Source organism: Diuraphis noxia, unplaced genomic scaffold (genome assembly GCF_037042655.1).
Source record: "Diuraphis noxia isolate RWA-SAM2 unplaced genomic scaffold, SU_Dnox_SAM2 contig0001, whole genome shotgun sequence".
Lineage (NCBI taxonomy): Eukaryota > Metazoa > Arthropoda > Insecta > Hemiptera > Aphididae > Diuraphis > Diuraphis noxia.
The window spans coordinates 94,692,182-94,719,479 of record NW_028301711.1 but is presented as its reverse complement, the minus strand read 5'-3'; the positions used below and the strand labels follow the sequence as shown (position 1 = coordinate 94,719,479).

At 31.6% G+C, this 27,298-nt stretch overlaps 1 protein-coding gene across 1 annotated transcript; it reads left to right on the top strand.

Annotated features, from left to right (window-relative positions):
- The first annotated feature begins 7,140 nt into the window (after nucleotides 1-7,140).
- Nucleotides 7,141-24,943, top strand: LOC107166998 (33 kDa inner dynein arm light chain, axonemal-like). Its single transcript, XM_089215664.1, has 5 exons — nucleotides 7,141-7,251; nucleotides 13,753-14,032; nucleotides 16,195-16,340; nucleotides 23,801-23,998; nucleotides 24,905-24,943. The coding sequence occupies exons 1-5, from the start codon at nucleotides 7,141-7,143 to the stop codon at nucleotides 24,941-24,943; spliced, it is 774 nt and encodes a 257-aa protein (XP_089071790.1).
- The last annotated feature ends 2,355 nt before the right edge of the window (nucleotides 24,944-27,298 follow it).

The following is a 27,298-nucleotide window of genomic DNA, read 5'->3' as shown; positions in this document are numbered from 1 at the left end:
AGTTGCGAAGTTTTGTAAGACTTAAGAAACTATAATTACAAATTCGTATTTAAAATTGTATAATAAAAAACAATTACGAGTATCTTATTACTCAATGATATATTTTATCATTTTATATTAAAATAATAAAATGTTTTTAATTAATTATTACATTACACCAGTGACATGGCGATCTAAAGAATTTTCAGAGGTAACAGGTAAGTCAGGTAAGTATATTTTTCTAATTTTCTATTTCTGGCACCGGCTAAAATCATCTGATATATATGATATATTGATTTATTTTGATATGATTGTTTTTAATAAATATTAAATACATAACCTCAAATAAGTATAACCTGCAGCGCTAGTGAGTTAAATAAGAACTAAAACTACCTCAACAAGCGGATACTCTATAATGGGCGGGAGGGTGACGGTCGTCGAGGGAGTAACCGAATTGGTTCCCGTTTGAAAAAGGTATTTTATTAAGTTGAGCCGAATTGGTTCCCGTTTGTGTACAGGTAATTTTTAAATTTTTAATAATTGGTACAAAATATAAATTAGATAGTATAAAATATAAATGTACCTTCATGGCAATATTCTATAACCTCTAGTATAATATACAATAAGATGGCAGTATCTTTAATATTTATATATTGGCAGTTTAACAAATTATCTGTGATACCCCGATCAATTAAGATAACAATATTGCGATATAATATTTACTTTATCGCTGTATGGTATATCTTCTATATCCTATGTTCGAATGACAATAATATTAGTGAGCTGCAGTGAGTACTGTACAGTCTCGAACACATCGTATAAATTTGTAATTTGTATTTCATATTTTATTTTTTAAACTGTAATTTTTCGTAATTATGGAGTTTATATTTAGTGAAAAGGGAATTAAGTTGTTGATTATTGACAATTACAAGTTTAGATTCCAAAAGAACCTAGCAGATAACATACAGAGGTGGATATGTACAAAACGAAAATGTAAAGCATATGTGAAGTTGAACAAAGATTGTTAACTTAACCTAACACATAACCACGAAAGAGAAGGTGATGGTACACTTGTGCGACAACAATTGACAAATTCACTATAAAGAAAATGTGATGGTACACTTGTGCGACAAAAATTGACAAATTCACTAAAAAGAAAATGTGACGAACTTATTACAGAGCGACCATCTAAAATTATACGCAAGGAGATAGCTACAAACAGTCATAGAGACTATATAGACTATATTGTAAGGGCTGGGTCAAAGAAAATTCGACTTATAGAGGTTTGAGTTATCAAGGTTCCACTGTAATTACCTTGATTGTTCGAATCTCTAACGAGCGTCTAGTAACTAGACAATACGTAAGCGGGCTTTGGGTGGGACAGTCCTGCTTTCGAGATAAGTGTCCCGCTGTCCCCATAGAACCTATAAATATCCTGCTTTAAGGAAAGCGGACTTTTTAAAATTTTCTTTTTTGGTACCAATTTTGTATAGAATAAATATCCCCAGCATACTGAAAAATAAATTTTAAGTGAATAATTTTAAGATTTCATATTATTTTACTAAAATATTGTATAATGAAGAATTATGTTTTTTTTTCATTAGAAAAATGATAGATTTAATTGGGTGTATTGGACTTTGATTTTTAAGTTCATTGCTTCAAATAATGAAGTAATAACATAATAAAAATAACAAAAGCTTGTGAACCTAGCCCATATTCAAAATCGTATTATTTGGTTAAAAAGCCCAATGTACCCTGTAAGAAATGATTCAACATAATAAGATATAAAAATCGAATAAACTAATGTTAATGTATCCACATCTATTCGAAAAGATAAAATATAATATTCTGATTTCCAAGTATCAGAAATGCCAGAACGACGTTTTTACTGCTCCTGGACTAGGGATTTGGTTTTGCGTAAGAAGAAGGAGAATTCAAATGGATACAAATCGGTTACAAATAAATGAGATATGTAAGGGGGTTTTGACGATTTACGTGTGCCAACGACGACGCAACTCTTTGTATTGGCATATTAGATTGAATATTTTAAATTTAAAAATGCATTAATTACAAATAATATGAGTTTTTCGAATGATTAATTTAAAACATTTAAGTATTTGCTTATTCTTCTTCTTCTTGTGGGTTACGGCCTTCAAGACCATCCCTGCAAACAAATTTGCCGCCCCATCTTTCCCTATTCTCTGCAACTTCTATCCACTGTGTTTATATAAATCCTTTTTGATATGATTCTCCCATTGTAAACGCGGTATACCTAATTGTCTTTTCCCAATTGGATTTTCTTTAATAACCACCTTAATAAAAGAACCCTCTTTTCTCCAAGCATGCCCAGCCAGCATTAATCTTCTTCTTGTAATTTCTGCTATAATATCTGGTTTTTGAAACAAGTTCTTCAGTTCATCATCGTGAGCGTTTCCTCCAATCCCCAGTGTCAGAATCGATACATGGTCCATAGATTCTTCTTACAATTTTCTGTTCAAACACCGCAAGTCTTGTTTCCTCTACCTTTCTTAGATTCCACGTCTCAAAACCATATAAAAGTACTGTACTTATCTATCAGGGTCATGAAAAATTGTATTTTTTAATTTTGTCGATAAGATTTTTGAGCCAAACATACTTCCTAAGCCAAAATAACACCTATTTCCCATTTGAATCTTAGTGTCCACCTCCATCTTAAGGTCACTATCTTGTGTTATTATGGATCCTAGGTATTTAAAATGTGACACTCTCTTAAACTTATGGTGTTCGATTTATATAACCACTCCTTATACTATCTCTCCTACATACTCAATTTTTTTGTCATTGATATTTAGATCACACTTGCCTGCTACATTTATTAGTTTATTGACAATGTCATAAAAATACACTATGATATTTTTTGTTTGAAAAGATCCTGGAAGACATTATTAACAAATCACTGAAATATGCAAGGACTATGCTACCTATGAAAACTGACCTAAAGGAGCAGTAAAAGAAGTATATTTTTGACTCTGACCTGTTACTTTAACATGGAGAAATCCATCTTTCAAATCAATGCAAGTATTATATTTTTCCCCTCTTAATGAATATAACTGATCATCGATCAATGGTAATCGGTAGCGATCTTTAATCATATGTTTATTAAGTTCTCGGTAATCTATGCACAAACGAAGTTTATCAATTTTCTTTTCCACCAATACAATAGGACTACTATACTCGAAATGACTAAGTTTTTTCTAGTTAAAAAATCATCTAATATTAGTAGTTCAAAGAAAGACAATCTTCTTGGGTTAAAATAAAATAAACTACTATCCTTAAATTCGATCTTAAGTTCAGGTGGGTCATATATTATAAGTTCAGATGGAAGAGAACTATTATTCAAATAGGAACCAGTCACAATATTTTTAATTTCACTCTTAATATGACTGACTTAATATTCAGATTTAACTCACTATTCTTACAGTTTTGAATAATTTATATACTAAAATTCTCATCAAAAGGTACAACATCTGAACGCTTGAAATCAATTTCAAAAGAACCACTATTTATAGTTAAGACTACTCTGGACTGTGATAAAAAGTTTCTACCAAGAAATAAGTCACATTGAATGGTACTATCTGGTACATTATTTATATTTACATTAATCGAATGTTCATCATCCGGTGGTAGAATATCTACAAACATTTAATTTATGACAACTAGTTATGAACCATTTATATCTACTAAAACTGATGATGCTAATAGAGGAACTTGTGGTGGTGACCATGAAGGAACTTTAAGATACTTTTTCTTAACAAACTAAGAGGACCACCAGTATTAATGATCGCTAATACATAAATTATCTTATCACTGGGAAACTCAACAGCTAACTTAATAGTAAAGGTAGAATTTACATTTTTTGATGGTGACTGAAGTACTAGAGCTTCCTTGTTGTTGGTACCTGCTGAAGAGCGTCCTCAAACTTGATGTGAGGTTGATCCGCACTTGAAACAGGAACCAGGCTCACGGTTTGGTTTGGAACACGACGCAGCATAGAGACCATGTGATGAAAAATTGAAGCATCTTATGGCTGGTGTAGAAGAATTGACTAGATTAGCTGAAGGTGATGGCTTACTGGTCGAATTTGTTGAAAAAGAAGTTTTGGTTACTTGAGACTTTTGAGATGATTGGCGAACAGAAGGATTCGATGGAGGCTGAGGATCAGTCTTAAAATGAGTATATCTGGCACTATTCATTGTACTGAAAGATAGAATGTCAGCCAGCAAAGAATTTTTATCTAAATGATCACGGGCAAGCAAATAGAAGCATTGGTCTCGACAATGGAGGCCTTCAATGATTTGCTGCTTCGTTTCAGGAAACGATAGTTTTAACTCACGGCACATACGTGCTTTGTCGTGAAAGTATTCGGCTGAAGATTCATGTTTGTTTTGAATACGTGACAATAATAATTTCATATATTCTACAAGTGAAGTGGGTGAATTTGCAAATGTGGACATAAATTGCCTTTCAAAATCAGGCCATGTACTAAAGTTTCGTTCTGACGGCTAGTTGCTTGCAGTCGCAACTAACCTTGTTCAAACGATTTATAATTTGAATGCTTCGGGCCATTGATGAAGTCGAGCCACTGACTGCACTGACTGAAGCTAGTCTCTGGCTTGAGCCCTAGATTCAATGACTGAAAACATTTTAATGGTGTGTGGAAGTTCGGAAAAACATAGAATCCGTTAAAATTGGTAAGAAAAGGAGATTTATCACGCAATGAAGTGTTGTCACGTTCAAACAAGCGTTTAATCAGAAGTTGATTTTGTTGAAGAAGTGTACACAACGTACTATTGATATCAATATTTTAATTAGTGATTATCGGTGTTGGCGATGCAGTGTCATCTGAAGATTTCTTAAATTTTGTGTTTTCGGGTACGATAGTGGGCAGCACTGTTGCCTGAGCATCAGCTGCTTTTAACGATTGCTGACGACCATTATCATTTTTGTAACCAATATTTTCCGATCAAAAAATAACTTACATTACTTCTTATGACGTTATTTGTATCGGTGTGAAATCCACGTTTCCAAAATAGCTTCGAAACTGCTGACTCTTTAGATTCGGAATAATGATACTCATTTTGCGCATTATTCTCCATTTTTTTTTTTTTTTGAGATCTGAGGTTTTGTGGATTGTAGCATTTTCCGTTGATCATTTGTTCGAATTCGAATCCTAATGACCTAATCCCACTTCTGAAGTTGTAGGAAGTGAACCAAGATGGGGTTAGTCGATACTTAATAAAAAAAATTCGTGATTTAATGGCGCATTGGTTTTAGTATATTTTATATCAAATTAAAATTCACAATTACAATTTAAAACACTTAGGTATTGAATATTGATACAGTATGTGGCACACACTATCGCACACACATACCTACTGTCCAAACACTAGTTGACGGAAGACTGAATACAGTACAGGCTGACACATTGATGACAGTAGCTATACGTATCACGATAACGTTAGATAAACTACAAGATTTTGAGATGAAATGTTTGTTTTCAGGATATAATTTGACGCGTGAGATCTGAAGTAACATCATCTTTATAAATTTGAAAGAAATCATAAGTCGATTTTATTAGGAAAGCTGGTAGATATCTTAAAGTAATAATTTAGGTGGTCAGGTGGATATCTTAAAATGTTTTTCCAAATATATAAAATTAATACAAATTCACTCGATTCTATCTTATTTTTAAGTACTCTACTCATATCTTATTCATATTTTTTACTAGTTGAAAGTAATATTACTGCAAAAACTTCAGTATGTCTAGATTCCTATCGGGTAGAGCACACTTTTTTTAATACTTGTCTCCTATTTTTTGATGCTGTGATATCTCCTAATGGTAATGAGTGGACCACTTGAGCTAAAGAAATTAAGCACATTCTGCACAGTTTCAAAAAATCTTAATATGCTTGGTGAAATTTTAGAGGCATCAGATATCAGTGAGTTCAAGTTATGAGCACAGCAGTGCATAAATGATGCAGTTGGAACAATATCATTTATTCTCTTTTAGACTCCAAAGTATTGACCACTCATAACCGGTGCTCCGTCGACCGTCATATCCTTGTCCACTACAACTTATAATTTTTGTGTAAAACATCTTGTATTACTGTGCATAGTCCAATGCGCCATACTGTTCTAAAGCATAAAATCCTAAAAATCATTCTTTAATATTAATTATATGTGTTTCATAGTCAACAATCACATACCGTATAATGATACTGACTTGGTTGATATTTGTTATGTCTTGAGTAGAATCTAATATCATTGAGAAGAAAGAACAACTTATTAATTCTTCACATATGATGTAACATAAGTTTTCAGATAAAATCTGAAATTCAGATTATTAACAAAACAATTTAATAAAATAAAATAATGGTACATTACTACAATACAGTCAATGCAATTAATACAATAGTATAAATAACAATAAAAACACAGAAGCAGGGTTCGATTATGGTTAGGCAATGAGTCTTGACATAACTTCCTACAAGCAATAACTAATGATACTTTACTGTCTAGTTTAACTTTTTTAACTAGTACATGAAGGAAATAGAAAAAATAATAATGATAATGTTGGGTGATGGAAAATTGTCAGCAACAAAACTGTGTAACACAATGATTATTTGTTAATTGTTAGTTACTATAATAATATTTTCTGGCATGGATAAGTACGCACTTGAATTGATATTTTAGATCCAGACCAACCATAATAAATGGTGTGATATCATATTACGTGATAAACTGATAAAAAAATTTAATTATGGATTCTATTGTTTCCATGCCATTTATACAATTATTATTTTAATAATTATATTATATTTTGTTTATGCCAATTTATGACATTGTTGAATTATTCTAAAAAATATTAACATAATTTATAAAAGAAAACCCTATTTTTGTTTACATAATATTACTAACGAAAATTCTATGATACTCAAATCGTGTACCTACAAGTAAAATTAAATATATTATATTGTTTATATTATATAAAACTAAAAATACCTATCTAATTACTATAATATTAGATGGATAAATATCCTACTATGTGTACCAATAAATTAATTTTATCTTATTCACTATGCAGTATAGATTATTAAACTCTTGGTAAAAATTGGTACGAAAATGAGTACTGTTGAAAGAGTGCTTTTATCCGAAGTAAATTTGGTGCAGTTCGATAGTCCAAAATTGATTTCCACTAAACCTATGAGAACATTGCCAACACAGACTAAACAAGTATTTCCAATATTTTTATAAATCCTATATTTTATCACTGTGGTTTAATTATATAACGCGTTGAAGATATATTAAAGTTTGATGGTACATAATAAAATATATACAATATAGGTATTGAACAATACATCAGTTGTCACCTGACCATGGACTATGCTTTCATTCATGTAATATTTAACATAAGTATTTTTAATTCTTGGCGTATTCATCAGATGCATTTGCAGATAATTTTCTGCCTATTTTCAATGAGTTCTAGATCAGTGAATAATTTAATCAATGTTACTACATAACGACTACACTAGCATTATAAAATGTATTACCTACTGCTCTGAAAATCGTGATTTCTATTTTAGATTTTGAATGTTGCGAAAGATTGTATTGATTTTACATTGATGATCTTCAATTATTATTTTTATACTTAACATTTGAAAATGTAATAGTTAGTTTTTCTAACTCGAACAAAAAATAAGTTTATTGGAAAGTCACATTAATTTTTCATGACATTTAAATTAAAAATGTTATTAAAGGTATTGGATATTCGACGATAAATTAATCAATTTATTGAATTATAAAATAAGTAAATAAGGAAAACATATCGCCTTTAAACCACTTCAATAGTTTAATTAATAAAAAAACATAATAAGACAACCGTAAGTCGTAATAAAAATGTAACGAACAAAATTACATTAAGAACAGTAGGTACAATGTACATCATATAAGAACATAGAAAAACATAACATAACAAAATAAAATGTAGCAAGGAATTGTGTCTAACTTCAACACTCCCCTTCAATCCCTGCATTAAACAAAAAATTAACAATATACATTATACAAACAATAGAAATAATTAAACATGTAATCCAATTTTTAACAAATTATCCTTGAATTTATTTGTAGGTAGGGATTTCGTCAGCATATCAGCTTCTTGATCTGTTGTATGAATATATTTTAACTGCACTGTTCCTTCTTGAACTTTTTCTCGAATGTAGTGATGTTTTATATCAATATGTTTAGTGCGTTTATGGTATTCAGGGTTTGATGCTAATTTAATGTAACTTTGATTATCTTCATAAATTAATGTAGGTTCACTAACATTTAAGTTTAAAAATGATATAAGACTCCTTATCCATAGTACCTTCACATATCACATCACTCACAGCCATGTACTCTGACTCTGTTGACGATATTGCAACCGTTTGTTGTTTTCTAGAACACCATGAAATTGTACAACCATAAAGTTTAATCAGATATCCTGTAGTAGATCGGCGATCATTGATATCATTACCCCAGTCAGCATCAACATATACAGACAAAACTTGAGGCATATTTATGCTTTTCTTGTAACAAAGTTTGTGATTAAGACTACCTTTAATATAACGTAGAACACGTTTCAGATGTACCCAATGTTGTTCAGTTGGATGACATTGATATCTGCTAAAATAACTAACAGCATGACACAGGTCTGGTCTTGTACCAAGCATTGCATACATTAAACAACCAATTAATTGTTTATATGGTTTGTCACAGATTTCATCATTTTTATCATAAGCTAGATTTAATTTTTGTTCTATAGGTGTTGATATTGGGTGACTGTCTTCCATGTTGAATTTTTTTAAAACATTTTTTAAATATTGTATTTGATTAATTTCTAATGTGTCATGATTTTTTTTAATGTGAATGCCAAGGAAAAAATTCAATTCACCACCATCAGTCATATCAAACTCCTTCTTAAGGTTATCTTTAATATTATTAACTTCATATAAGTGTTTACTAACAATTAATATATCATCAACATATAGAATAAGATAACTCAAACCTTCATCACTTTGAGTATTAATATATAAACAAAAATCATTATCTGATCTTTGGAAACCTAGTTTAGTAATATATGTATGAAATCATTCATTCCAGCACTTACTTGCCTGTTTCAGTCCATATAGAGATTTATTTAATTTACATACATATTTTGTGTCCTTATTGTCTTTGAGTCCTTCTGGTAATGCCATGTAGATTTCTTCATGTAGGTACCCATTCAAAAATGCTGTCTTAACATCCATTTGATGAGCGCATAATGATTTTTCATTTATTAATGCTAGTATAGCTCGGACAGTTGTAAGCTTTGCAACAGGAGCATATGTGTCATTAAAGTCAACTCCATGTTTTTGAAGAAAACCTCTTGCTACCAACCTAGTCTTATATTTAAGGATGTTTCCCTCATTGTCCCTTTTAATTTTGAAAACCCATTTACTATCTATAAGTTTTCGTCCGGTAGGTAGTGGCACTAATTCCCATGTATCATTTTTATTTAATGACTGAAGTTCTTCATCAATTGCCTTTAACCATAGTTTTTCATCATGTCGACCTATAATTGAATTATAGTCATGCGGTAGATCATCAATAAAGGTATCTGCATTCAGTGCCAAAACACTAAAATCATAATCTTCATGCCATATTGGTGTTTTTATTATTCTTGAAGTTTTGGGTGGTTTTTCTTCATTCACAGTTGTTTTCTCTATATCCTGGGTTACATCATCTTGATCTGAACATTTAATTTCATCAATAATATGTGTATCTTCAATACTTTGCTTTTGAAAAATTTGTTCATTAAATATTACATCTCTTGATACAACAATTTTATTTTCATCTTCATTCCAAAGTCTATAACCATTTATGTTGTAACCAACCATAATACATTTCTTTGTTTTAGAATCTAACTTTGTTCTATTTTCTTCAGGAATGTGAACAAACGCTTCACAACCAAAAACTTTTAATTTAGATAGATTTACCCTTTTATTTGTCCACAACTCAGCTGGAGTTTTGTTAGATTGTAATGAACGACAAGGACTTCTGTTTGTTACATAGGTAGATGATAAAATTGCTTCTCCCCATAATTCCTTTTTAACACCTGAATGTAGTATTACACAGCGAGCTTTTTCTAACAAGGTTCTATTCATGCGTTCAGCTACTCCATTTAATTGTGGTGTATAGACAGTGGTGTATTGAATCTGTATACCCTTAGTAACGCAAAATTCTTTAAAATCGTTAGAAATATATTCTCCTCCATTATCACATCTTATATGAGATGTTTTATAGTTATGTTTTGATGTTACATAAGCCTCATACTGCATAACACATTCTAATACTTCACTTCTTTTTGATAAAAGATAAACAATTGTGAAATGAGTATAGTCATCAATCAATGTTAAAATGTACCGTTTGTTATCCCATGTCGCAGGAGATATTGGACCACAAACATCTGTATGTATAAGCTCCAAAGGGCGACTTGACCGTTGAAGCAACCTTTCCTTGAATGGACGTCTTGTTTGTTTACCTCCTACACATGATTCACACACAACATCAAGTTCATCTATAATTTTTGTAGAAATGTGAATTCCATCAACCATTTTCTCTTTGATTAATCTAGACAAATTTGATTTACATAAATGACCAAGCCTTTGATGCCATAAATTTGCATTTTCCTCGATAACTAAATTAGCATTAGCTGAGTCATACGTTTCATACATATTAAATTTAATCTGATACATTTTGTCATTTCTTTCTCCCATGGCAACTAAATTATCATTCTGTTGTATTAAAACTTTAGCATTATAAAAAATTACTTTCATTCCCTTCTCTTCAATCTTTCTTACAGAGAATAAATTATGCAACAAATCTGGTACAAAAAGTACATTTCTAAAAGTAATTTTTCTAAATTTATTTTCAATATTAGAGAATACATGAATTGTACCTGAGTATCTGGCGTAGAGCATTTCCTTTTGTTTGGCCACAGCAATCTTTATAGGTTGTTCCAATTCTTGAATCTCTGTAAAATATTTCTTACTATTCACCATGTGGTCCGATGCTCCAGAGTCCAAGTACCAACATATTGTATTTGAAGTTGAAAAGTTCCCATTCTTATTGGCTGCAACTTGAGTATGGAAGGCGACTTCTTCTGTTTCAACACTAATTTCCTGAGTATGATTTGCCTTACTCGTTTTCTGTTGTGTCTTAGGCTTTTGTATTTTCACACGACAATCAGAACGTTTATGACCTATTCGCCCACAGTTGTAGCATTTGAATTGAAAAACTGGTTTCTTACTTGGATATTTATTTGCATTTCCAGAAAAAGCTGCTCCAGATATTTCCTTAACCTTTTTGTTATTATCTATGCGCTGAAGTTCTATATCCAATAGTTTACTCTTAACAAAATTTAAAGTTTGTTTATCATCACTCATAGTTTCCAATGCAATAACTATGCTATCATATGAATGAGGTAATGTCAACAACAACATGCTTATTACAAATGATTTATCCATTTGCTGTCCGGATCCTTGAAGCTCACGTAAACGATTTTCAAAAAGTAGAAAATGTGATTCTAATGAATCTCTTTCATCATATTTCATAGTCAACAATTTTCTTATTAAATGAAGACGACCAGCAACACCTTTCTTTTCAAAAGTTTCTTTTAAAGTGTCCCAAATTTCTTTTGCCGACTTTTTGTCTTTCACGTATTCCAAATGACTATCAGCAATTCTCTGAATAATTAAAGACTTACATTTCAGTTGTCTCTTTTTACCTTTATCTGTTGTTGGTTCTTCCGTGACGAAATCCAAAAGTTCCTGTTCTTCAAGTAATATTTCCATTCGAAATTTCCAATTCGAAAAATTCTTCCCATTGAACAACGGCACTTTGTATTTGTCCTCTTCCATTTCAAATATGAAACTTTGCAACAACTTTAACAACAACCGAACACGTACGAACCCACGTGGTTTCTTTTTTATTTTATTTTATATAACGAATAACCAGAATAGGATGACTGGGCCCATAACCTATTGAATTATAAAATAAATAAATAAGGAAAACATATCGCCTTTAAACCACTTCAATAGTTTAATTAATAAAAAAACATAATAAGACAACCGTAAGTCGTAATAAAAATGTAACGAACAAAATTACATTAAGAACAGTAGGTACAATGTACATCATATAAGAACATAGAAAAACATAACCTAACAAAATAAAATGTAGCAAGGAATTGTGTCTAACTTCAACACAATTCACATTAATCAATCTTCGATTATTTCTTATAATTCAAAAATGAGGAAGGAATGACTATAGATGGTTGATTGAGTTATAACTACCTAGGGATAAAGATTGAAAAAATAATGTATAAATAGGTACCACCTAAGTCTCAAATTCTCAAGTCCTAAGCTATTGATATAACTTTTGATTTAAAACGTTCAATTAGTTTTTTTAATCTATTAACTCCACGTGAGTTAAAAATATAGTGACTACCTATATAATATGAAAATTATAAGTTGAAATGAATAATAATATGTGCGATATAAGTATATATTTTGATCAGTTGTTTTATTTGTGACTTGCTGCAACTATTTATATGTATAAAACTAATAATATATTAATATCTACTAATTTACTACATATTATCATACAATGCTATGTTATTATGATAGGTATGCAACCAATGTTAGTAAATTTTTTTTTCGTAAGATCTCATTTATTCTAATACACATCATAGAAGAAAAATTATTCAAATAGGTCTATCCGTTTTGAATTAAAAGGTGAACCGACGGGAAGCATTTCATTGCTTATCGGCTATAATATGTATATTATAAATCATATTATATTAAACTATTTTTTACTATTTTCTGTTTATACTCCTTATTTTTCTATTTTAAATGAATGATTTTCATTTTCATTTTCATTTTCAGATTTTGTTTATGATAATTGTCATGGTTAAATTTATCAATAAAAAAAACTTAAGATTGTTGATGGAGGGTGGGGGTGTCATTATTTGTAAAATTTTATAATTTTTTTTAAGTAATTAAACCAATTAATTATATTAAAATAACTCAAACAAAAAATATGTATTTGTCTTTTAACCTACCTATCTATTTATTTACTGAGTATATTATTCATTTTAATAATACAATAATATGGACAATAAGAAATTTATATTTATCTTATTATTGAAACCCTGCTTTTATTTATTTTAAAGTATATTTATTTATTGGTTTTCTATAATTATAAATTAAGTTGAAAAAAAATATATATTTATATTTTAGTTTTTAACTAATAACCTCCAATTTCGATGTTTCACGTCTGCCAAGCGTTTTGAGACAGATTTTTTCACTATAAGAACCTATTTAAACTTCTATCGCAATATTTTTATAAAATGTATTAATGATCGTTGATTAAATTACAAATTACATAATAATCATTCAGAATTCGAATGAATTATTTTGGAATAGAATTTGAGATTTTTCTTTTAAATTCGAAAATTGACCATAGGCCAGGTGTACACCAGAGCTGATAGTGAAACAGGTGACCAGGTTATTGTAATAATTAATAAGCATGAATTGGAGAAGGTTATGATAATTTTTTTAACTGCATTAGCATGCGTCCGGCTTTATATTTAATTATATAAATATATTAAAGATAGTTGAAATGTTATAAATAAATTAGAAGATTTTATTTTTACAGGACAAATATTCTATGGAAAAAAATTTTCACTCGATGGACTCTGGAGACTTTGTGGACGAGTCTAAACAATTTAATTGTACAACAGTTTTGAATAGTATATTACCTCCAAAGGAATGGGAAGTGGATGGTAAAACATTTTCACAACAAATATCAATCCAACCAGCTACTAATAGGGACGTGAAAAATCTTGTTGAGAAATTCGATACATACTTAAAAGAATATAACGTTAAAGGAGTGGGTATTTGTCCGATTAAACAGAAAATATACAATCAATGTTTTAGTAAGTTTATATAAGTAGTATAATTACCTATATAATAAATAGATAATAGGTATGATAGAAGTGATACATTCCACAAACATAGTTATATGATCACTCTTTTGAGTAGCACCATTAATTGAACTTTGGAATTGAAGTAGGTACTGGATAAAAACAAAACAGGCTCTGGTTCTTATGGTTTAAGTTACTATTAGTTCTTGATGAATGAACGATCGTGTTTGACTCCTAGATATTTGGCGTTAATTTGGCCAAAATGACAGATAAAATTCTTTTGATTTTTAGGTTACTGCTAAATAAAGTTTTTTGTTGGTAAGTTTTTATATCTGATACGCAGGGTCTTTAGAGTCGTCGTTGGTGCGTCAGTGCCACCGCGTGCGTACGGGTTGTAGTGTCCGTGCGCTGCGTTGAACCTTCGGACCTTCCTCTTAGGCTCCTGGTACCTCAAGCGGTTTGGTAGTGCTGTTTGCACTCTTACCTAACTTTAGAGTCGTACCGCGGAGCTCTCGGAGTCGTATGATAGTTCGCTGTTTGCTGGTGGTTATTTGAAAAGATCATCGATTTTCCGCTGATGTTACCTCGTCGTCGGTTTTAGTTACTCAGGTGTTAGTAGCTTGATATATCGGCAAAGTCTTCTGGTTTTCGGTTCCTTTGTAGTTGTTGAACGGTGTATGTTTGATGGAAACTGTGATGATAGAGTGAAAACTTCCGGTATATAAATCGTGTCGCGTACCATCTGGTTAGCTACGCGTCGCTTCTGCGTGTTGTTGTGTCTCTATTTGGAACGGGATGACTTGTAAGTTGTATCTCGTAGTTTTGGGTCTATAGATAAAAGGAGGGTGTCATTTGATACTGTATGATCTCCCCTGTGTATAGCCCAAGTTATTTGTTGTGTGGGGCTATTCAGGACTCTATAATAGTACTTTATTGTGGTAATGTTATCCTAAAAGTGTGTGCTGAATGCCATGCTCTAATTAGTGATCCTATAAAGGACCTTTTCATAGGAAATGATGATTGTACATATAGAAATGTAAGTGCCTAGGTGAACCATATTATTAGTATGCCCGAAAAGATGAAAATAATTATGCAATAAAAAATAAATTATTAATTTCATTTGCCATAAATTCACGGAAAGAATACCCCATTTTAATATTTTTTATTGTGAGACTTAGTGCTCTATAAGCAGCATACTTCAATCAAGCTTAGTCCATAAATTTATATAATGTACTTACATTTATACTCCTACCTAAAGTCGATGTTATAAGGTATATTGAACATTGCTATCATATGCTATACTTATAGATAGGTCGATTATATGGTCGGCTGTCTATCTAATCTCTTTTTCTTTACATTTATGTATACTTAATTCAAAAGACTATTGTATGCGGACTGACCAAAATCCAGATTATGATTGTCTTTAAATAAATGGTTATAGGAAATTTCAATACTGAGTAAATTATATATTATTTAAATTAAAATTTTAAGCAAAAATTATAAAAATATACAAGTTGTACCTCTGTAAATAACGAGAAGGTGCTCACATCTCAACGGCTATGGTACATTTGAGTATACTGTACTCCTGGTTTTCTTATAAGTATTTTTCTCATCCGATTGTGCTGGACTAAGGATCATGGTACTCATGGGCAAAGTAATTTGTCCTTGCAACTATTGTCATAGAAAATTGTTGTTTTCATTTAAATTTAGATTACTGGGTTCACAACTAGTGAAAATATTTTATATCGTCCAACTTAAGCGAACCATGACCATGACTTTTAAGAAGCTGGTATAAGAGATTTATCGGATTCGTGTAATTTAAGATGCTTATCAAACATTCATATTACCGTATAGTTTTTAATATTAGTATGGCTTTTACGATTAGATAACCTGTAACAAGGATATTAATTTTCATGCTATTTACTTATAGACTCGATATTTACACATAATTATAAAATATATTATTTTAAAATAGAATTTTGAAAAAAAAAATACATTTTCGACGACATAATATGTTAGATGTTAGATTAGGACGGTTAAGTTAATAATAAAATACGAGCACCTCACAACTATTTTATTTTTATTTTCTGGTTATGTATAAAAAATTATTTTTATGTTTATCTATTTCATAGTGCATATAACGTAGTGTTCATTCAACTCGTGTATTTCTATAGATGAAGTCATAAGACAGGTGACTTTAAACTGTACAGAACGAGGTTACATGTTGATCCGGATTCGCGATGAACTCCAGATGACTATCGATGGCTATAAAGAAGTGTATGAGAGTGCACTAGCTCATAGGATTCGAAAGTCATTACAGGCAAGTGTTATAAGCACGCAGGTAAAATAAATATTAAAACATTGAACAAACGTTAAACACTACCTGGGCCTTACATTTTGGAAATTCTCTTGCTGTATAGCTTTATTTCGTATTCAGTTATTTTGAGATAATTGCCTTCGTGCAACTAGGTCAACAACTTTCCTTTTCTTTTTCTCTTGAAGGAATATCCTTGTTCCCACTCATCTTTAGGTGAATATTTTATATGGTAGAACCCAACATTCTGTGTCTACTTGTAAAAATAATTTGTTCCAACTGTCATTTTACTTGATTTCTTTCCTTGCTTCCTTGTATTCATTTCGTTATTGGATTTCTCAAGTCTAGTCTACCTGATGAAGATCCCTTTTTTATTTTCTTTGGGCTGCAACATAAGTTTTATGTCTTCCGTAAACTTGAAAAAATGTGTTTTATCCCATTTATAGTTATCTTTGAGTATGCAGCTGTCACAATCTTCCTTCAAAATTCGTTCACTATATCTGCTCCTGCTTTAGCAGCCTAATCTATTATGGATGGACGAGATGACCAAAGTAACTCGTAAAGTTAACTCAAGTTGTATTTCTTACAGGGCCATCTACCTCCTGGGTTCTGGCTGCATAATAGAAGTTGACTCGACGCTTTATCAATGATTATGTAATTATATATGCTAACTGTGTATTCATTCAATACTTTTCAGTCAGGTATGTTATGACTAATCGCTTCTCGTACAAATGTAATTTCTATATGAGATTGGGACACTAACTTGTATAGTTATTCGCACTTAAAAAATTCATTTTTGATAGTTATTATGGTACTTAACCTATTTCATTACGAAATTGAATAGTGGATAATCAAGTAAATAATATGATAACACAAATAATAATAGTAAAATAATATCAGTGTAACGGTATAATTTAAACAATATATCCCTAAACTTAGTTATCAAACATTATTAACATGAATAATACAATGACTGGCAGCTAAATAACTATACAATTTGCACATCCATCTCTTCATCATTTCTCAAAGGTTGTTCGATCATCAGTTTTACATGCTGTAAGGCTTTTAGATGGCGTCCAGCTCCTAGAATTTCCCTTTCTTTTTCTCTCCAGGATCGCTCTACTCCTGGCACCTTCCTGTTAAGTCCCCTGTAACTATCAATATCTCACCTACTCATTTAACACTAGTCTAAAACATATTAAGATAAACTTCGAATATGTTAAAATCTGTGTTAGATGACCAATAATACGAGTGAAATTGGAACCCGTACATAGTGACTTATTCGAAACCCACCGAGTTTACCAAACTGGTTTCCATGACTGGTAGGTTTGAATTAATGATTCCCGCCATTCCCACCCTTCCCGGTCCAGAAACCGAGTTTAGGAAAAAAAGCAAGTGATAAAATGCAAAGGAAAAAAAGCATATGGAAAGAAGTGGGTAAGTCGTGGATGTCACTCTGCTGTACAGTAGGTTACAAGTGGGTTACCTACTGTAATGTATGAAATTAAATTTGAATCCAATGATATATCATTGTATAAAATTTAAATGCTTGAAAAAAAAAATGTGACTATGCATTTCTTTTATTTTTCAACTGCTATTGTAAAAATATTTTAGGAGACTTGTATTAAATTTTCAAATCTTAGATATAAAAGAAAAATTCTTTATGAATATCTAGGATAAAATAATTTACGAATTTTCGTGATTTTTACGTATGTTGTCAAAATTAAAATTTTTTATGAATTTTCTAGCACAAAATAATTTGCGAATTTTCGTGAATTTTTAGATATGTTGTCAAAATTCAAATTTGAACGATAGTAAAAAAAAATTTTGACTACCTATCTATTTCTTTTATTTTCAACTGCTATTGTAAAAATATTTTAGAAGCCTTGTATTTAGTTTTCGAATCTTAGATCTAAAAAGAAAAACTTTTATGAATTTCTATCTAAGATAATTTGAACATTGCCGTAATTTTTACGTATTATGTCAATAATTGAACTTCAACTGCTAATAATAATTTTTTAATCACTATAAGAATAACTTATGAGAAACTTTGTATTAAATTTTCAAGTATTTTGATTGGGTCAAAAAATTTTATCGACAATTCAAAAAAAAATTTTCAGATAAATTGAAAATTCCAGTGGTCTATAAATATCTCAAAAAAAGTAAAAATATAAATCATGTAAAGAAAATACCAATCTCAATACCTGGTAAAATTTTCAAGTATCTACGACTTATACTTTTTGAATAATAACAAATATTTATACTCGATTCCGGATGAATCGTTATCGTTAGGCTATTTCGTAAAAATTTAAAATTCAAACGCACTTAAAATTTTTCCTGTAATAATACTTCGAGTTTTCTCTATAGCTACTTGAAGGAAAACTTATGAAAAACTTAGTGTCGTAAAACAAGAAATTTTATGATTTTTCAACTTCAAAATTATTTGCAAATGTTTGCGTTTTCGACAATTTCGTGAAAATTTAAACTATAAACGCTTATGAAAAAAATTGTGACTAACGATTTTTAATTTTTTTTAGCTACAATGAGAACATTTCATGAGGAACCTTGTATTAAATTTTCAAGTTTTTTTGGTCATCCAAAATTTTTTTACCGACACTTCAAAAAAAATTCTCATAAAAATCGAAAATTTCAGTGGTCTATAAATAACTCAAAAAATCGAAAAATTTTGAAAATTTATCGGTATATAGATAACACTAGCATAAACATTTGGTGAAAATTTCAAGTATTTACAGTGATTATAGTTTTTGAATTACAACCATATTAATACATCGATTTAGTCGAAAACTGGATTTGCGTAAAAAATCCCGTTTTTCTGTCATTTTTTTTTTTGTTTTTGAAAACTGTTGGAAAATGTTAACTTTTGACTTCTATAATGCACCATGTATATTTACTTTTACATCAGAAACCACCCCCAAAGTTTGAAATTGAAGCATTATTTCGACTAGTTATGGTGTAAACACACAAAAAAAAACACACACATTGTAAAATCAATACATTCATCACTCCGTTCAGAATCTAAAAAGCAAATTGAAAAAAAAGCGAAAACCAATTATTATTATTATAGGTATAAATTATTACAAATAGTTTGTTAAAAAAAAATCAAATCAAATAATTCATTAATTAAATATTTTATGTATATTATAATATTATAATAAGTTATAAGTGTAGGTATTACATGTTACTATTAAAATCGAAAAATAATTATTACAAATATATTATGTATAAAATAGTTTGTTAAAAAAATTAAATCAAATGTATTTATTTAAAACGTATGTGATAAGCTACAGCATTTAAGAATTGTTCGGTATAATTATTATCATCATTATTATTATTGTATCTTGTACACAGTAAAAATAACTTTTCTTGCATATTTTCATATATAATTTAAATTAAAAATAATTAATAAAAATGTTTTATCAAAGTTACATAATATAATATACATATTATTAATATTTAGAAATATTAAAAAAACGGTATAAGTAGCAATCAATTAAATTTTATTCGACTATTATAACGATTTAATTAATTAATTATCTGATTCCGTAAATAATAATATAATATTTTCAACTTACCTTCGATTATACAATCATCTAAATGTCTGGGTTCTTTTAAATTATTTTTTGACCGTTGATTTCTAAGAGTTCTTTTGGTAATTGTTTCTGGTGGCATCCTATCTCGAGTTTCTTTATCCTAGCTTCCAAGTTCTTCACAGTAAATCTCAATTGGATTTGTTGACGCAGTTGCTGCCTTATGTTTCATTCGCGCTAAGCATTTATTGACTTCAACTTCATGCGTGTCTGGAGGATGAGTATGTGCTTTATCGATTATTGGTATTTCAGTAGGATTTTCTTTTGATATTTTTAATTTGCCTGGAAATTTGAGACTTGATGCCTTAAAGCACCTCCAAACATCAGATATTAACGTACTGTAATGTTTCGTATACATGTGGCCATTAAAACAAACTTTTTCCGCATTTTTGTTAGATTTTATTATTTGATGCGACATTTCAATTAGTAAAAAAATAATAAAAATAATATTAATTTAAATCGAAGCAGAAAAAACGTCGAATTGTTATATATATAAAAATAATGAACGCAGCCGAGCTGTGTTATTTCGTAGCTTTGGACATACTGAAGTCGGAGATATTATATTTGGATAATTTTAAATTTTTATAATCTATAATCGGTGTGTGATTTGGAAACACGTTGCTGTCGTAAGCCATTATCCGAGCTGCAGCGATAACAAAAATATTGACGAGTTATTTCCAACGATTTTTAAATTGGCAGCCGATAAAACGGGTAGTAGGATCCGACACTTATGTAAATATAATATGACAATAATTATCATCAATATCATCATTTTCATAATATGCTATAGTAGTAATTTTTGTTACGATGTAAAATGTATACCTATAATAATAATCTTCTGATTTGATACAAATTGCTTACAAATTGTAAGTCCACAATTAGGTCCTTGAAGTTGCCTCCATGAGGTCATGTCCATTTATGTCATCACCTAAATTTAATTGGCGCACCCAAATAATTTTGTATCTGAGTCTGCCATAATCAATAAATCTACAACTTTTATAAGCAACGTTTTGTTTTCCGGAAATTTCTATTTGTGCGGTCAACAAATTTCTTTCATTAGCTCTCAAAGCTGTTAGTTATTAGACATTAGACACATCACATACCTCGTTAACATTCCTGATTTTTCTCAGCACGTTGGAGTAGCAACTATCTTCCAATTGAACCAATATGACAGGTAATAGATCTGATTTCTCGCGTATTGGTTAACTCAGCACAGTTCTATCTTTTTTTTTTTTTGGTTATGACATTCTATTTCCTCTGAAACAGTCTTGTTCCTACTTTTATTCTACCATATAACTTTTGTGCATAAGGCATTATCTGACTGAATTTGCTTCTTTGTTTGTACCTAATCGATGAATATTTTCCAAATTTTTTCGTTTTCTATAACCTTTATCTCTATACCTTGGACTGATACCAACATGTCACTTAATTTCTTTGTTATATTTGCAAAAGCTATGTATGATTCCACTTTATTCTTCTCTTTCATTATTGTTACTAATATTTCTATACTTTTAACATCTCTAACATTCGACTAGGTAAGTATCAAAGTAAGTTTATAATTTTTCAATATTCATCATTACTCTCTTTGTTTTTACTTTTTCAAGAAGATTTCAAACGTCTTATAAGTTCCTGCATTTCGTTGTGAAAATGATATTCTTTATTTACCAAGGTGTTAACATTTTTCATTGATTTTAACGCAGTGCCAGCCTTAACTTCCACGGTCCTTGCTCTTTTGTATGACATTTTGGGCTCGCATTAATGAAATTATACATTATAAAAAATTACCCCGGAACTTGTCCACCCTTAAGGCCGACTCTGTCTTAGTATTTTTATCGTTTTTGATTTCTTGAACCACCTTATGGCTCTTATCAGTCCATGTATGGGGAGTCCATGTTTCTGTGATTATTGTTTCCACAACTGTTTGTATATGCGTCGTACAACTACAACCAACTGTGTGACGGAGAAAGGACGTGTTGCCGTATCCTGCTGGCTTGCGCCGTATTACCATCATCTCATAGAAAGGCACATGGCACCCTTCGGAACGAGCCCTCATCACTCCGGAGAGTTGTACCCGGGGGCCCTGGCGCCAGACGGATAGCGTCTCCCTGGAAACTCATTTAAAGCCGATCTTTGGGATTCAAGTGACTCTCCGGGTGTGATCGGGAGTGACCCGCTCGCGACCTATCTCCATCTACTAAGGCGTTACCACCACAAATCCCCGGGCGTGCGACGGTTGGACGCGACGACCACCGATGGATGGGGTGCCACGCGCGGTCGCAGGGCACCCGGCGCAAAGCTGGTTTGGCTCCACTCTTCCACGCGGCTAACGATTACGGCCAGTGGTCGGATGAAATGAGCATTTGCCCGTAGGGTCAGTTCAGCATGATTTTTACCAGATATCAACAGGGTAAGATCGTCTGCGTACGAGACTATCTCGGTACCAGCGGGCAGTTCCTCCTTCCTCCGTGAGCAGCGAGTTCACCTCTAGCTTCCAAAGATCAGGTCTATACTCGCTACCTTGGGGACATCCTTTAGTAAGAGTCCTCGTTATTCTTTGGTCTCCGATCGTTAATTCCGCGCTTTGACCGTCAAGGTAGCTTTTTGTGAGTTCAATTAGCCTATCCCGGCAGTTTACTGCCTGCATATCTAAGATCAGCTGGGCCCACCACAAGCAGTCAGAAGCGCCTGATATATCGAGGAAAATCGCATGGACATATTTTTCTGGCCTATCATTTGTCCATTGTAAGACATGCTGGACCGCGTCGATCGTTGAGAGGTTCTTTGTAAATCCAAACTGTCGTTTCGACATGTTCGGTTCCGCGGTTTTACGGATTCTTTCTACTATTACATGTTCAAAGGCTTTCGATATCACCGGGAGGAGGCTTATAGGGCGATAAGACTTAGCCTCTGTGTGATCTTTCATCGATGATTTTCTGATGACTACTACCCGCGCATCCTTCCAGCCACTAGGAAAAACCTTGCGGTCCTCAGGCAGTTGTTAATCACGCTGGTGATATGTGTTGCCAGGATAAGCCAAGCCTGCCTTAAATTGCCACCTGTATATCCGTCATTCTCTCATTGGGAAACATTCACCAGATGGCTTCCTTTACCTCTTCAACGTTGCACAGATTTATTTCAGTGCCGGAAACCGCTAGCTCTGTCGGCTGAAGGCGCCTACCATCACACCTGTCTCCGCGCGGACTACTATTTGCCTTGGGTCTTCGTTTTCTACGGTGTCTTCCGGGACCAGTTCGACCATGAGGACCTATCCGGTTTCACTTAGGGAGTCCGTATACGACCCATCCTCTCTATAGACTGATGCTAGAAGGTTTTTCAAAGGTCTAGATCCACCGGGTTTTAACCATTTATAGACTGGTCCCCACGGTTCACTTTTACCCGTATGCGTGACGAACTTGGGTCAGGCTGTACGTCTGGCCACGAAACAATTTCTTTTGTACTGGACCTTAAGTTTCCTAAATGTACCACGGATGGATCGCCTTCTTAGCGCGTTTCTAATGTTTCGTAATTTGACCTTCCAGTGACCGAGGATGCTTAACTCTCGGTCCAGTTTTTCATTCCACCACGGAGGTGGTTGTGTCTAGCAGGGCCAACTCGTTTCATGCAGATTTCGCACAGGACTTTCGAGAGAGATATGCGTCGTACACTGTTCTAGCTCTCCACGAAGTTAACGACACATATTATCTATACGTATATGCTCTAACATAACCTAATCAATGAGCAATTTATGCTTAGGTATATTATAATTATTAATTTGTATTAACTATGATATTGTATATAATACTTTATGGATACACTTAATATAAGATTCAAATTTTCATTGTAATCCTTCCACTATAGCGGGAACACAGAAGGTCCGAATTATCAGAGAGTGTGAAATATTTAAGGTCTGATAACAAACAATTAGAGAACGAGTTGATGGAAATCACCATGATGACAGAGAAGATTGATCAAACCGCAACTGAAGAGCGCAATGCTTTGGTTAAACGTCTAACATTAGAGTTGGAAGATTTGAAAAAAGCCAACCAATTGGTCAAAGTAAGTTATGAATTTATGATGATAATAATATTATACTTATTTTAACTGTAATTTAAAATGTATTATTTGCCACTAGGTAATTATGTGAGTAGGGCTACAAGTTGCAAGACATACCTAGGTTAATTACTTTCCCTTTTTCGAAATCTATGTTATATTTTCCAGGATGGTATCTAATTGATAATGGAACGTGTCCTGACTGATTGATAGATCATCATAGTATCTAAATTTTAATAGTTAAAAATTTGACATTTTGTAAGTATCTTGTACCAGCGACGGGCCACGGGACCTGCTAAAATGGAAACGTGTCGGGAACAAAAAATATCGAGTGGAAATGGGGGCCTGAAAATCAATATTATCATAAAATTTAATTTGGAAACCAATTTTTTTTATTGGATGAAAGTAGATTAGTGGGTACTAAATTATAACATATTTTTATAATAAACCCCCAATTCGTTATTGAAATTCTGTATATTTATCGACGATGATGGTACCATTGTACCAAAAACAAAAATGTCCTGGTCAACTGATGACTGATAAATGTAGAGCCTAAAATTAGAATAGATGTAATACTTGAATTTAAAAACTACATTCATACCACAATGTAGGAGTGCACAATGAAAATATTTTCAAAGCTGTGGTCACATGGTAGTTTCGTTTAGACAGAAATTGAATATTTTTCGTTTATACCTATGAAAATAAAAGATACTTTTATATAATCTATATAGTGAATTAATATTAATACTTTATAGCATGTATATTGACACTGCCTCATATGGTTTGGCCAGTCTTGAGATATCAAGAATTTAATAAAAAATTATGTGAAAATAATTAATACATAATCATCTCACAGTTTGAAACAAATATTTTACATAGGTACGTTATTTATTTATAAAATGTGTTTTTCAGGATCAATTAGAATCTATCGTAGCCCTAAAGAGAATTTAAGTAAGTATATTACACGAATATAACATGTGCGCAGCAGTGATCACAATATACTAAATATGTTCTTTATTTATATGCACGAGGCATGACATAGTATGTATATTTTATATCCACACGGTCATGTATAGTTATATAGTTGTACGTTTATCACTATAATAAAAATCTATACTATGTGTGATTTCTAGTTTAATATATATTTTTAATTTTTTTTTAAATAAATACAAGTACAAGTTACTGATATACAAGATTAAGAGATATAATCGGTACCAATAGGTATTTAAATAATCTTGATATAAAATTTAAGAGTATTACTTTTTACCAAAATAAATTGTTGGGTTCGTAAGCAACCATAAGGAGTTTAATGAATCAATAGTGAATAACATAACTGGTTCAATAAATTTAATTGAATCATAAAACAAACCAATACCTAGTTACTAATTTTAAACAATCTGGCATACATGTCATAAAACATATGAAAATATATTTAAAATTGGTATGAAGTTGAATTTTTATCGATTATTCCACTTGATCATATGTAGACTCTTTTCTCACTCTTAAATTTGATTTGGAAATGTAAAAAATGGAGAATGTTAAAACACTGTTTGTACGATTAACTAAATTAAAACATCACTGTGGACCTGCATACTTTTTAATGAAACATAAGTATAATTAGTAGACAGTAGAATAATATTTTGCACCATAGACATGATCTTAAAGCTCACATATACAGTGTAGGAGAGCCTTTGCTTTTTGTTTTACAATAGATATAATACAGAAATTTGATTGCATACTAATTCATTGATAGGGAAGAGTAGCACTACGTAGTTTGATTTGGTGCCGAACGAAACCGATTGTCACAAGCTGATGTGGGAAGCGCCCGTAGTTAATCCTCTCATCACGTCCTCCCAATACCCCTGACATAAATTTGAAGAGGCAACCAAACTCACTACTCGACAATTTATAATATACAACGATGACATCGGCCACTCGGATCGACGGTTGTATGGCAAAGGAACAGAAACAGGTTATATGGTGGCAGGATGGTACAGAGTATGTGTGGGAACGGGGGCCCTGTGTAAGATCCATTTTGGTGCAAAGACGCAGCAGGGCTTACAATGAGATGGGCACCAGAAATTAACTTAAGACTATGTTGAGGACGGTGCGTGTTAAGGTTGGTGAAAAGAAACTGGACGGCCTTGGTAGCCTCTCACACGCCACGGCAGATTCTGGCGAACTTCTGCGTGCTCGAAAATGATCGTTATATAACAGCTGACGGAGGATCAACGGCAGCGTGGAGATCAGACTTGTTAGCGCGGAATGCCGTATTGTGACTTAACGCTGACGTGTGCAAGGAAAGTGTAAAATCAAAGAAAACTACTCACTTTAAGGGTGTTGTGGTGGAGTTTATTTTTCAACATACGTCTGGCACTTGCCACCCCCCTGGACAAAAAATAATATGAATCAACTGTACCTATATATATATGACAATACAAATATCACATGCATATTTACATTCATTTGTGAAAATAACATTAAATCTTTACATTTGAGATTTTTTTTATTTTGACCCTCCTTAAAATTTTACCTATGGGCGCCCATGGTTCTGGTACAACCTGCCTGGCAATAAACAATACACTGATTATGTCGTAGTGGCGATTTGCAAAACAAGATTTGAGAAAACCAACAGCGAGGACAAAAAAAAAGGTGTTGGTTTTAAAAGCGAACACACACCATTACACCAACAACGAAAACGACAGAAAAAACATGATATGATAAAACAAATGATACCTATACCTATACAAAGACATTTGACATAGAATATAACCAACGAGAAAAACAAAGTCAATATATATTTTTAATTACACAAAAATATTTACACAGATAATTATATCTAATTATAATAATATATTAATGGTGGGAGGAGGATGGTGACTTGATCGCGCGCAGACTTCCTTGGATAACCTTATCACATCAAAGCGACGAGCCACGCGATACTCACCTTTGCGAACATTCATAATGAATCATTATATATTTATATCTAATATTATATCAACGTCTATGTCTGACTGTCATTTTAGGTTTTAAAGTAAAATTCTTAAAATTAGCAGTATGTTCAATATAATATATTAAGGAATAATTGATTAATTTAATTCTAAAATTTTAACCAATTTAAAAATGGAAGAAGATCATCATAAATTAAAGCTATTTTATAAGAGTGGTATAGATAAACGTATATTGGCAAAAGAAAAAGAAAAAAAATACTGAAATTATTTCACAAACTACAAGTGAATGACATATTTTTTTCATAACACAACCTAACACAACTTTCTCTGAGGTTAATTCAAAGTTTTACAGTTA

Bases quoted from the DNA above. Each gene is read 5' to 3' on its own strand.
- LOC107166998 (XM_089215664.1), top strand. From the start codon at position 7,141: ATGAGTACTGTTGAAAGAGTGCTTTTATCCGAAGTAAATTTGGTGCAG. The intron at 7,252-13,752 runs GTATTTCCAATA...TTATTTTTACAG, and splicing joins TGCCAACACAGACTAAACAA to GACAAATATTCTATGGAAAA. The intron at 16,341-23,800 runs GCAAGTGTTATA...CTTCCACTATAG, and splicing joins GGATTCGAAAGTCATTACAG to CGGGAACACAGAAGGTCCGA.